Consider the following 13,157-nt stretch of genomic DNA (forward strand, 5'->3'; position numbering starts at 1 on the left):
CAAGAGAGGCTGGCCTCTATTGTTGACGTTTGCTACATTGTTGGGAAAGAAGGAAGATGAGAAAGAGCTATGAGTTCGGAAGTCTATTGAGTAAGTTGGAGTCGACTCCAATTTGTCGAGTGACTGTAATAGGTTGGGCGGACAGTATTCTATATTACGACGTCGATGTGGTGCACAACAGCGAGTTTAGCATTTCGAGGTAACAGAGACTGCAAAGCAAGCCCTATCATGAACACAACAAAGATACGAGCAGACCAACCTGAAATGAAGTGAGATGGAGAATTGACGCTGAATATCTAGCAAATATACACATTCTCACGAGAAACACCCTCAGACAACGTGGCAGCAATGTTGTTGTTTAAGCCCAACGGGTCGCTGACAGAGTAGCCCTCATTGGCCTTGATAACGTGCACATTTGTTAGTGGCTCTCCCAACGCCGACCGTAATGCTGTTGCATGTAATAGAAGCAAAAATGTTGTCCAAATCTCGACCTCTGTGGCTCAAACGTCGTCCATTGCACCTGCTGGTTCATCTTCTCCGTCGGTATGATAGTCCTCGACTTCACTCAGATCGCTGTCCTCATGCTTGTCCTCTTCGTCTGACTGCTCGTGAATATTGGTGGCGTACTGCTTAACGTACTCTGCTTGGAATTAGCACAGTCGTTCTACCAGAGACGTGTAGGTCTACCTTTGACTTTGGCATCGTAACTTCGCGGTTCCCGCATCAACAGGGCAGCGGCTTCACCATTCAGAGGATCGGTCGGGTTAGGATACCTCAGCAGCTGAGGCAGAAAGACTTCGAAGATATTGATCATATCGAACATTGGGGACCACGTCTGGTTGATGACGTCGAGGCAGACGGAACCAGATCTAACACAGGGTCAGAATTACTCCTCGCTTGTTGCGAAGACAGCAGGTGACTCACTGTTCGTCAATGTTGGGATGAAAGATGCGATTGACGAAGCCGATCGAAGGTGACTTGTAGGGATACTGATCGGGCAGTTCGACATGAACCTTCCATCGGCCATCTGTAAATGGTGCTGAAGCATTTGTGTCAGTCTTTAGTGTCACAATTGCACGGACATGTCCTCACTCTCTCCTGGTCCTTTGAAGATGACATAGAACTCTTGCATGTTATCATTCACTAACGTGACCTCGTAGTCGCTCATCATCAGCTTCATGACATCCGTCTCTATCCTTCTCTTTGGACTGCTCATCTTGCCACCTCTCACCCACTGCCTGATGCTAACCCTTGAACACTGTGTAGTTTACGAAAGTCGCAGTTCTGCTGGGTTTGTGAATCAAATTGCTCAAACCGCAAGTGTTTTGCAGAGTGTTTGACACGAGTAGTACTTATTAGAATTCGACGGTTCGGTAAGTTCGAGATCGAGGAGTACACGGGTAGAGCAGGCGTTGCTCAAACTACAAAGTATCACGCCCGCGGCTCTTTGTTTTGTCACCACCCGAGGGCTTTGAATGACCAAATGTGATATAGTCCCACGCTTCTTCTGTGACTAGAAAGCAGACGGTATAAGGGTTTGGGAGGGTGGACGATTCAGCTATAGGTTATGCAGTGGTACATAGGTTGGGAAGGAGAGTTAAGGGCAAGGTGGAGGCTGGATGGTATGATATGGTCGGGCAACCTTGATGGCCACGAGCAGCACGGAACGTCTCGCGTCAGGCGGGGCAGCACGAGCACTCACATGGCCTCTCTTGCGCATCATTGTCGCCACAGCACGTTGTTTCGTACGCCGCTTCTAGGTGCGGCAGACACTTAACGTAATCGAATGATATTCGCAATAGCTCAGAGCAATGCAGGTTCAGTGATCCGTTAGACATGCTATTGATCATGAAAGTGAACAATGAAGGAAGCTGCACTGCACAGCTGGAACCGCATGACTTGTTCGAATCAGGGACTTGGGCGAGCCCCACCCCCAGCATTTCTAGCCTGTAAAGCCTAACCCACAGTCCCTAAGCAGTTTCTGGCCACTGGCCTGTTTCGTTATGGTTGAGCCTGGATAGATTTGCCGGGGTTTCTGTGCAACGCGGACGCTTCCCACGGCACACAACCAAGAAGGAACGCTTAGCTACCAGAATCCGAGGCTCTTTCACAGTCGCGAACTTCCTTCCTCAAAAATACGCTGCCATATTCCAGCACGACAGGTAGCATAAAAGACACGGCCAGCCACCAGTGCCGGAAATGATTGGAAACGATCCTCAACCTCTGACCGACAAATTGCACGCGTCGGGAACAGCCACACGAGCTCTACAACCAGGATAAAGTACTAAATTATGGTCGCGCAACAATGTTTACAGCGACTGCAGCTCGTAGCAAGGGGAACCTCCTGGATGCGCAATTTGGTCTCTCAACAGGTCAGATACAGTTCACACGCTCCCGTATCGCATACGCTCGCCAGTAAGGGCTTGAAGCCTGTCACCATCCACTCGCTACAGAAACAGTATGCCGACAAAGTACCCATCACGATGTTGACAGCGCACAACTATCCTTCGGCCCTCATAGCTCAAGAAGCTGGCGTGGACATAATACTGGTTGGGGATTCGCTAGCTATGGTATCTTTGGGCATGGCAGACACATCAGAAGTGACTCTGGATGAGATGGTTGTACATGCTCGAGCCGTCGCTCGCGCTGCAGCCAGGTCCTTTACTATTGGTGATCTACCCATGGGTTCATATGAAATCAGTCCCAAGCAAGCTCTAGCCAGCGCAATCCGTATGGTCAAAGAGGGTCGTATGCAGGCCGTCAAGCTAGAGGGAGGACAAGAGATGGCCGAGACAATCCACAAGATAACTTCTTCTGGTATACCAGTGTGTGGTCACGTCGGGTTGACCCCACAACGACAGCACGCTCTTGGTGGTTTCAAAGTTCAGGGCAACACGGTCGGGAAAGCCTTGAGCTTGCTGCGGGATGCTCAAGCTGTTCAGGATGCTGGTGCTTTCTGCATAGTGCTGGAATGTGTACCTCAGGATATTGCCGAAGTGGTCACCCAGGCTCTCAAAGTGCCTACCATCGGTATAGGTGCTGGTAACAAGACCAGTGGTCAGGTACTCGTCCAAATCGATATGCTGGGCACTCGACCTCCAGACGCATTCATGCCCAAATTCGTGAAGAAATATGGCGACGAATGGACATCGAGCCTGAACGGCATCAAGCAGTACAAGGAAGAAGTGACCAGTCGCGCCTATCCTGCTCCAGAGCACAACTACAAGAGTGATCCCAAGGTCACCGAAGCCCTCAAAGCCCACATCCGTGAATTCATGGAACCAAACCAAGCTGAGTCGTAGCATCCTGCATCCTTCTCATCCACTAGAACGCTGGAAGTACCATCCCTCACCCAAAAGCCGGCGCAAACGAATAAGAAACCTTCAACTCATCCTCAATCTTAAAACACCTCCACAACCCACCCACCCCCTCATCTAACCCCGGCGCAAACACCTTGTTCACATAGACAAACAACCCATCCCCACCCTTTACACCCAATTTCTTCCTCAAAAACGCAACCACACTCTCAAATTTCGAGCTCGCACTCACTTTGACGGCCGCCCACTTCGGAGCTGGAGCTGGCGCTCCGGGCAGTGGTTGGAAGCGAATGGTCACCTTTTGTGCTGGGTTGTCGAGGGTTTCGTGGATTTGGGCGAGGGCTTGGGCGGTGCTGCTGGGGAGGTTGCTAGGGTGGAGGAGGGTGGATGTTGACATTGAGAGGGGGAGGTCCGGTTCTTGGTGGGTGGGATTGGGGATGTCGTCGCTTGTGTCTTGACGGGGGGCTGGTAGTGGTCTTGGAGTGGCCATGTTGTTTACGTTAGTAGGTAGTCTGGCTGCTGAGAATACCGATCTAGTTCGTGTTGGTGTGGAAATGGAACCTCTGTGTAAAACGCGTTTTAGAACAACGAATTGACGATAGAACATGTGACTCGCTGGTGGGTAAGCCTCGGCACTATTGAAAAGACTGCCTGTCTATCTGTTTGGTGTTATGCGTGGTGATGAGCATGAAGAAAGGTGAAAGAGCAAGCGCAGTGAAGAAACGATCTGTGCTTTGTTTGATACTGTAGTTTCGTAAAGGCTGTGCAATGCCTTGTACCACCTCCTATCAATCACTCTCCTGTCCTTACTAGGAAATCAGCAATATTAATCTCAGCTCCCGTCATCAAGCTGTAAGAAAAATCTTCTATGAACCACATTACACCCGAATAACAATCTTGCTGTAGATACTTTTAACTGAAATAACCCGTTTGCCTGCACTCGCCATCGCTTGCTGAATATCATGTAAATCTGCGTCTTTTTCTTCGTCCCTTCAATTATCATACGTCATTTCATGTCGTAGCAGATAGCAAAATGTTCATGCTGTTTGATTTGCGCACAAGGTCGTCGTTATCTTTGCAGTTGAGACAATTCCGTCATATCTCGAAGGTGCTCTGTTGTGATAGCAAGAGAGACTTGAAAGGACTCTCCTCACCACACGGACTTGCAAGATAGTGCTGTACCATGCGCTGAGGCATCATTATGTTGTCTCTATCATCTCTGGTCATGTGTCGCAGAGCTGTACCTTGCTCGGGCGGACTGGCCGCACCATTCATGACCATAGCGCGACTGGCTGGTTGAGCCAATAGTTCACACATCTCTCGCAATCTCTCAAAGACGTTGCGGTATCTACGCAACCATCTTGAACGATCAGCTTGGGTTTCATCCTGTACGTTTGTGAATGCTTGCAACAACCTCGACAGTCTTTCTCGATCTTGAGCTGATTCTGTGACGTTTTGAGAGAACTCAGCCAGCAGCACACCCAGTACTAGTGCTGCACGAAGTGCTGTGACTGTCAAGATCCAGCTTCGCAAGGGAGCGACGCTGAAGGCCAACATCTCGAGATAGGCCCCGATGCAGTCTCGTGCCTTCTGCTTGCAGACATCTCCTGTTTTGAAGTACTCTTCTTCGTGTCCTGGCAATCGACGGCACGCAGCCATGATGATCTGGCAGTAGTGTACGTTGACCAAGCACTCATGGAGGCGAAGAGTGCAAAACTCCGTGAGCTCATGTACGTTACGACAATTGGCTTTATCAGCTAGATGTGGCGTAACCCATCGCTCAAGAGGTTGAATAGATTGTAGAGCGTCTGCATGACTTACCAAGAGCTCTTCACGATCTATGTTTTCCGTGCCACAATAGGTAGAGATACTAGCTAACACATCCAGACATTGTGTGTATCCAGCATTGCTCCAGTTACGAACGTCCGGAAATGGAGGTCTCTCGAGCAAGTTGCTCTGACCAAGAATGAGAGCAAGAAATGCTTCCTGCCGCAGTCGAACTCGGACGAGGTTGTCAGGTGCCCGAAGATGACGTGTCTGTTCCGAGAAGCGATCTGTGAAGATTGATGTCGTGGCATATATGTGAGCCATCCTCTGTAATGTTCCAAGCAAGGTATACGACAGAATCGGCTCCAGTTCGTCTTGCACAACACGACACACGATCAAAGTCGCAGGATATGCAGCGATTGACGAGTTTGCTTGTGCATCAGCGATGCGCAGTAACTTCATAGTGCTAGAGACGTATTGCCGAAGTAATGACCTTCGGGTCAACTCTTCAAGATCTGACACCTGTACTCCGGCAGCAATACCTGCACAAAGCAAAGCGATTTTAAGTGCTTCTTCTCTGAACAGTTCCATGTTCCTGTTCTCGTAATGAGCAAGGAAGCGCTCGCCGAGAGATTGGTGAATGTACTGCAGCGACAGCTCTTCCATGTGCGGTAGCCCAATATCAACCGGATAGAGAACATGACAGGAGTTGTGATATATCTCACAGTACTTGGTTACATGCTTCACTGGTGGTAGTAGAGATCTGAGCTCTTCACCAGGTGTTTTGAATTGTAGTGGCGTGAGAGCTGTAGGACCTGGAAATGGTGGTTGCTGCGCTGAATTGACTCCCACAAATGCACTGTTGGCCAAGGCCGGGTGTGACGATGGTGTACTGCCTGTCAAGCCTTCTGGAACCACGCTGTATCTTGCAGAATTCGAGGCAGAGTTGTGCAGAGAAGGTTTTGATTCGTGAGCAGCTATCGATCGAGGTGGGTCATTTGCTTGCAGCACCAGCTTGCGCTCACCGTTTTCAAGGCCGAAAGCTGTACCAGCATTTTGTATTCCACGCAGCATTGGCTGCGGCGGTGTTCTCTCATGCTTCAAGTCATCGTTGGCTAGGCTGCCAGGTGTGGGTGAAGCGGTATTGGCTGAGTGCCTGGGTCGTGCCGAACGCGGTCTATCATCGTCAAAGGTACACAATTCAGCGTTTGGTCGCTTCGCGCAATTGCTGCAAGGTGTTCGTTCGTCTCGGTCGCATTTTATCTTTCTCTGTAGTTGGTCTTGTTAGCAAATCTTGCAATGACTTTGGGTTTCCGACGAGTGTCACAAACCTTGCTGCAAGGGTAGCATGCCCTTCTTGTGCGCTGTCTTTGCTTACTTGAAGCTTTGACCACGTTATCGATGGCATCAGTGGATGGAACAATATGATGCGACGTGACTGCAGGCGTCGTAGGGGCTGACCCTTCGACTGAGCCGTTCTCCATGAGAGGAATCAGAGCGGAAAGGAAATCGGAGGGAACGTGTGGGAAGAAGTATCCCCGGAATCCGTGACGCCAGTCGGCTTTGGCACTGATCAACACTAGAACCGCTCGTGAGGTTCCAGTTGGCTGGACGGTCCCGTTACGGCGCTCGCGAGCTCCGTCTTTGGCTGGATAAACTGGAGATATGGACCGCTCAGGGATTGCCCTTCCCGGTTGTCCCACGTTGTGGCCGTGTTGTGCGATGTGCCGATCTTCTAGCGGATGTAAAGACTGATATGTTCGTTGTTACGGTGATAAATAATGCACCTCTATTTGAAAGAAAGTATTGCGAATCGATCATAGAGATGGTTCGTCTTCAGTAACGTAACCAAGCAGTCGGGATTGGCCTATGCTCTCACCAATACTTTCAATTCATGGTCGGCCTTCCATCAGGAAACAGCGATATCGTTGTCGAGAGTACCAGTAGTAAAGACAGGTCTGCGATGCATACAACGTAATTAATCTCCCCACCCGCATGTGAACCAAGATCCACCACCATGAGGCAGTCACGTTTCACAGATTTGAGCGATACTGTCGATTCACTCGCAGTGCATACGAACAGTCTCGGTTCTTATCGCCACGACACGGACTTTTCCCTTTTCTTCTCGTAAATGTTCATGCCTTGTGCAGTCGTAGCCTGTTTCCGGACTTCGCTCATCATGGTTATGGTGAAGATTTGTGCAAGCCGGACGGAGCTCGTGCATTCCCACTACTGTATCTTCACTTTCTCTCACGTACACTCTGCTTCATGCATCGACCCCGTCTCTGTCGCTGCCGGTAATTTGTCTACACGATTCTAGGTGTCACAGTCCGTTGCAGTCAGCCCTACGTCGTCGCAAAGGAGAAGCAGTTATGCAAGCTCCTGATTTGATATCAATCCATCGTGAAACGTTAAGCTTGCCGATTGGTGGCTCCTGCCATTGACTTCCGGTGGCCTACCTCAACTCCCGAAACTATACCATGCCGTCCGAGGATGTACTGTCCTTCCTGCCAAGCCCACAATTGGTTGTACAGGCGGCTGCTTCGAACAATAAACACGCATATCTACCTACATGTGCTCACTTCGACACGTATTGTGAGAAAGTCGCAAGAGCTCAGCAGAATATTGAGCCCGCGAATCAAGCAAGCCTGAACCTGCTCTGCTGAATGAGTCTCACAGATGCGGCATTGATCCTGTCGCGTCAAAGTGCCTTCCGCCTTGTATAGTGCAATTCAAGCACCACAAAATATCGAATGTTGAATTAGTATACATGATTGTCGAGTGTCTTGATTCGTGAGTCAGGAGCACCTGAGGTACTATTTTGTGATTCACGACTGTACCCAGAGATAGTGTCGAGTGTTCACGGTATACGGGCTAAGAGTGAGTAGATCGCAGTAACGAGGGAGAGGAAGTATCTGCCCAGCAATCCCACTGAGCTGCCGTATTGTGTTCAAATCAAAGTGAATCTCTCTCTCTTTGAAGCAGGAACTTTCCATCTCGCGACACGCTGGCTTCTCCAATCTGTCTGCTTTGTTTTTCTTACCTCGTAGATCTTCATGGTTCCTCTGAGCTCCAGCGGTCGCGGAGTTTGACTTGATACGGCAATCAGAGAGTGTAGTGCTTGCAAATATATTCGTGGTTCATATTCGCATGGTTGCAGGTCATCTAGCCAGGTCGAGACCAGCATCGGATGCTGCCGGTCTTAAATTCATAGAAATTGGTCAAAGTCGGTTAGAGTCCGCCCCATATATTCGGAACCTCGCCGAGAAGACATAGAGAGATTGACGAGGGCAAGAACAGCGGTCCCGCTTTCTGGTCAACGAAGAATTGCAATTAATTCTGGTGTGTTCTGATACCATTACAGTACTCGTAGCCTTGATTGTGCTTAACTAAACAAAAGATGGCCAGATTCCATGTGAAGGTTAGCGCTCTCATGCAATACCCGGAGACTCCCCGCACAACCTGCCAGCTTGGCTGACATGATCTCCTCCGCGTACAAATGGTGACATTGGACCCACCACGCTAAAATGTCGCGTCCATGTCGATAACTGTTTTGTAACCACTATTACTATACCAATACTATCGATAAATTCGTGTAATTACTATCATTATTGTCGCAAGTATCTAATCCATTAATTCAGTCGCTTTAAAATCGAAAAATAGCGACGTTTAAGTTCTAGTAGCTATATAAAGTATACGCCGAAAATCTAAACACATCAGATACGACTAAAACTACTAAGATCGTCCGTTTAATCGATAAGTTCACCAAGAGGAACTGTTAGGAGAGAATTAACGCGTATAAACCAGCTTATATACCTCTAGTAGTAACTGAATATTAAACTTAGTCACTAAAAGACGCGTCTTTAAGCTCGTCATCGCCTATTCAGCTGTTTTTATTGTTTTTTTAATACGTTGTTAATTTACTAGTTTATTATACTAATATTATCGGTAAGCGATAACAGACCAACGAAAATCGCTAGAATCTAGTTACTGATCTTAAAATTCGTCGCTAGATCGCTTATCGTATTAATATAATTAAAAACCTCTCTTTCTACGCTAATATACAGTCGTTTTAGAGTACTAGCCGTCTCTCGACCGATGCCCTTAGTTTCTAACGATTTAAAGTAATCGAGAGCGTAATTTTACTTAATAGTTACCTAGAGTATCACGTAAGTTCCTAGGCCTAGGGTAAGTAGGTCTGATCACAGGCAGTGGGGTGGTATATTAGCTAGTTAGTAATAAGAAATATAAACACGATAGGAAGGTACTTAGAAGGTACTAGTAGAATTAGTAAGAGAGATTAATTACAGAGAATCTATCTAAGTAACTAGAGAGTGTACTAGAATCTATATACTTATAAGTTGTGATATTATAATCAGTATTACTCACCTTAATCAATATACTTAGTACTAAGCACTACTAATTAGACTAATCGCACTAAGCACAGTAACCTTTATAGTTTAGTCTCGCTAAACCTTCCTTATTACACATCCTAGTCTGGACTAATCCTGTCCTGGTTTAGTCTATAACCGTTATATTTTAAACCATCCCCGTCCTAGTGTAGCCCAGGCTGGTTCTGGTTTAGACCACTTATAACGTGGCCTAGTCCTGTGCACGGCCGTAACTTGGCCGTACGATAAGTCGTGACATAGAGGGCGATTTGGACGATTCTAATTGGCATTAGAAGGTTAAAGATACCCTAGATATCTTATAGACCCGATTAAAAGCTGTTCTCGTCCCCAGCAGCTATATCATCGTAGATAAGAGTTCATTAAAGTTCTACGGGTCTAAAAGAGATAGGTATAGGCTAAAATATAAACTAGCCAAGCGTAGCTTCGTTCTTTACTCTCTCTACAGTTATAGGGGTATGATTTACGATTTTGTCGTATCTTCTAGCTAGGAGGGTCTAGAGGGGGTACTAGAGGGTATTACCCTCTAGCTGGCGATAAGGTCGCTGTATAAGCGAAAGAGAGGTGCCTAAGGCAATATTGCATACGATATTACACTCCTACCGCTAAAATTAATAGTATATATACTCTGCTAGCGCGTAACGGACGTATATAGCTTATAGGCGTTTACCTACTATACCGATAACCTCTTTACTAATATACCACTCGCCTAGGCCCTGCTATTAATTAATATTAGACTAGTAGAGACTGTAAGGAAAGATACTATTAACGTACTAAAGGTTTTATAGGTAATCGCCTATAAATAGAATAAATTACTTACTAATAACTAGGTAATATACTAGGGCGTCGACGATTTAATAAGCTATAATATCTAGAAAGATAAATTCCGCTAGAATACCGTAGTGTTTATTACCACTATCTATCGCCCTAACGATACTATATTCGCCTAGCGTATTATAAGAGCGCGATATAATACTAGAGCGACTCCGTAGGTATCTAATTGTTAATTTATTAAGCAACCGCGATTTGCTGTTAATTATAACCGTTATATAAACATAACTAATAATTTTAACTAACTTAGGACCGTAGGTACCGTCTAGCGACTACGATAGAAGAAATAGACGAAGATATTCTTTAATTTCCTTATAGATATCGCCTATATTAATACCTACCTTATCTAGACCACCTAGCTAGAAAATCAGCGTCGAGACTACTAAGATCGTTAGGTATTCTTATAACAACTCGTAGAAGGGTTACTTTATATATAAGAGAAGGTATATACACCGTTATAGTTAAAGAGAAGGATATATTATACCTAGCCTAAGTATATAACTTAGGTATATAATTACAACTAGCTATTACGATAAATCACTAATTCTATATAGCGGGTTCGTACTAGGCGTACGTCTAGCTACTATAAATAGTATAATAGAGTATTATATATTAATAGAGGTTACTAAATAGCCTATTACAATACTAATAGGTATATTATTAACCCAGCTATAGTTAACGAAGAGAGAGAGGTTACTACCTATAGCTATATTACTTAAAACCAGTTTACAATACTAGGAAATCGTAATATATTGCTATATACAGTAATATAAATAGCTTTATATATACAAAACGCAATACCAGGGCGTGAAATACTATATATACTATAATGAGTAACTTACAGTGTGCACAAGGTGGTGGGTGGCTCTTAGCGCGGTGGAGCCAATGTCACCATTTGTACGCGGAGGAGATCGGCCCTCACAATCCCGTGCTGTCTAGCCCGCACACTATGACGCAGTTTCATATGTTTTGGCAGAGCTATTGTTCGTGCCTCGGCGGAAGGGGAGCTTCGCGTTCGAGGAGGAAATTGTTCCTGGCCAAAACGAAGCGCCTGGCGTCTTAGCATTTGCTCGGGTGCTGACGGCGGCTCCTCGTGATAGATCGACCAGGAATAAATGAGCTGGTGCTTTAGAGGGCTTGGTTGTGGAAATACTCAGTACTGGTCTATATACTCGTTGACCTCGTGTGGTGTTCTCGATCTACATTTCAAATTGCGGATTTAGCTGGGACACTGGTCGCCGAGGCACATACCTTTTCACACGAGCAGGACAAGATCTCGCATAAAAGGTTGGCGCCCGTCACTGAATTCACACTCGCGCTCCTCTCGCTCGACGCACTCGTTCGTACCATATACAGACTTGCGGCAAGCTGCAAGATCGAAGGTTATAGCTCGTGTGTGTTTCTGCTTGTGAATCAGACAAGTCTTGGTGCTCTAGATATAAGAAGAAGACGAGGCAGCTACGGCACATGTTCACGACTTGATAGCCTTTCTTACTCCACGACTCACGAGCTAAACGCATTAAACACAAGTTCACCATGTCGGCCAAATCAGTAAAAGGCGAGCATGGAAAGAAGCCAGCTTCGGCGGCCACGAACTTAATAGCAGGTGGTGGTGCTGGAATGATGGAAGCCCTAGTATGTCACCCGCTCGACACGATTAAGGTGCGAATGCAGCTCTCGCGGCGAGGCAGGACACCCGGATCGAAAAAAAGAGGATTTGTTGCGACGGGTCGGGACATTGTGAAAAAAGAGACTGCCTTTGGTCTTTACAAAGGGTTGGGAGCTGTGATGACAGGTATTGTGCCAAAGATGGCCATCCGGTTCACCAGTTACGAGTGGTATAAGCAAGCGCTCGCTGGTGAGGACGGGTCGATTAGTAGTCGAGCTACCTTTCTCGGTAAGTACACGACTCCTCTGTTTGTGCAAACGATTTGAATGACCCTTGGCATTACCAAACTAACCTTCACTCGAACAGCTGGTCTAGGCGCTGGTGTGACAGAAGCAGTCGCAGTCGTGACGCCGATGGAGGTCGTCAAAATTCGTATGCAGGCCCAATACCATTCTCTCTCAGATCCTCTCGACGTACCGAAGTACCGATCAGCACCTCATGCTCTCCTGACCGTGGTAAAAGACGAAGGTATAGGCGCGTTGTACCGTGGTGTATCGCTCACTGCTCTGCGGCAAGGAACGAACCAGGCTGCAAACTTCACAGCATATACTGAATTGAAAGAGCTGCTGCAGAGGTTACAGCCAGAATATCAGAACAAAAACTTGCCCAGCTACCAGACAACGGTAATCGGTCTGATCAGTGGTGCAGTCGGCCCATTCACCAATGCGCCCATCGACACAATCAAGACGCGGTTGCAAAAGACACCTGCCGAGCCAGGACAGACCGCTGTCCAGAGAATAGCGCTGATATCGAAGGATATGTTTAGGCAAGAAGGACCGAAAGCATTTTACAAGGGTATTACACCTCGAGTAATGCGTGTTGCTCCAGGCCAAGCTGTGACCTTCACAGTGTATGAATATCTCAAGAAGAAGTTGGAGGACAGCAACATAGCGTTTATAGGTGGGAAATTTGAGGAGTGAAGTCTTGCCTAAGGCAGCTCATCAGTCGAAAAAGCGCAAGATCAAATTTGTATCGACCATTAGCATTGGCACGATATTGTTCCAACCAAAGCATTTCGCAGTTCACAAGCGGCACAAAATCGCTATAGCAGCACAGGATGGACTCGGCCACGGCGCCTTGGCATTCAAACAGATCGGACACCTGACAAGAGTACTGTAGACATCCAACATTCTGTATGGTAAGGTCATCCAAGCGTGTGGTGTT

The 13,157-nt window shown here is 46.9% G+C and overlaps 3 protein-coding genes across 3 annotated transcripts; 2 read left to right on the forward strand and 1 right to left on the reverse strand.

The window, feature by feature from the left end:
- Positions 1–500: 500 nt before the first annotated feature.
- Positions 501–1,216, reverse strand: ubc8 (ubiquitin-conjugating enzyme E2 H; the record flags this gene model as incomplete). Its single annotated transcript, XM_064897221.1, has 4 exons — positions 501–640; positions 688–869; positions 925–1,039; positions 1,093–1,216. The coding sequence occupies 4 exons, from the start codon at positions 1,214–1,216 to the stop codon at positions 501–503; spliced, it is 561 nt and encodes a 186-aa protein (XP_064756171.1).
- A 1,132-nt stretch (positions 1,217–2,348) lies between these two features.
- ECM31 (cell wall biogenesis and architecture protein) lies at positions 2,349–3,302 on the forward strand (the record flags this gene model as incomplete). The annotated part of the gene is made up of 2 exons (XM_064897222.1): positions 2,349–2,415; positions 2,494–3,302. 2 exons carry the CDS (start codon positions 2,349–2,351, stop codon positions 3,300–3,302), a joined length of 876 nt encoding a protein of 291 aa, XP_064756172.1.
- An 8,558-nt stretch (positions 3,303–11,860) lies between these two features.
- On the forward strand, positions 11,861–12,913 carry SFC1 (Mitochondrial succinate-fumarate transporter; the record flags this gene model as incomplete). The annotated part of the gene is made up of 2 exons (XM_064897223.1): positions 11,861–12,221; positions 12,300–12,913. 2 exons carry the CDS (start codon positions 11,861–11,863, stop codon positions 12,911–12,913), a joined length of 975 nt encoding a protein of 324 aa, XP_064756173.1.
- Positions 12,914–13,157: the final 244 nt, after the last annotated feature.

The sequence above is a fragment of the Lithohypha guttulata genome (genome assembly GCF_036872675.1).
Source record: "Lithohypha guttulata strain CCFEE 5908 chromosome Unknown scaffold_2, whole genome shotgun sequence".
NCBI lineage: Eukaryota > Fungi > Ascomycota > Eurotiomycetes > Chaetothyriales > Trichomeriaceae > Lithohypha > Lithohypha guttulata.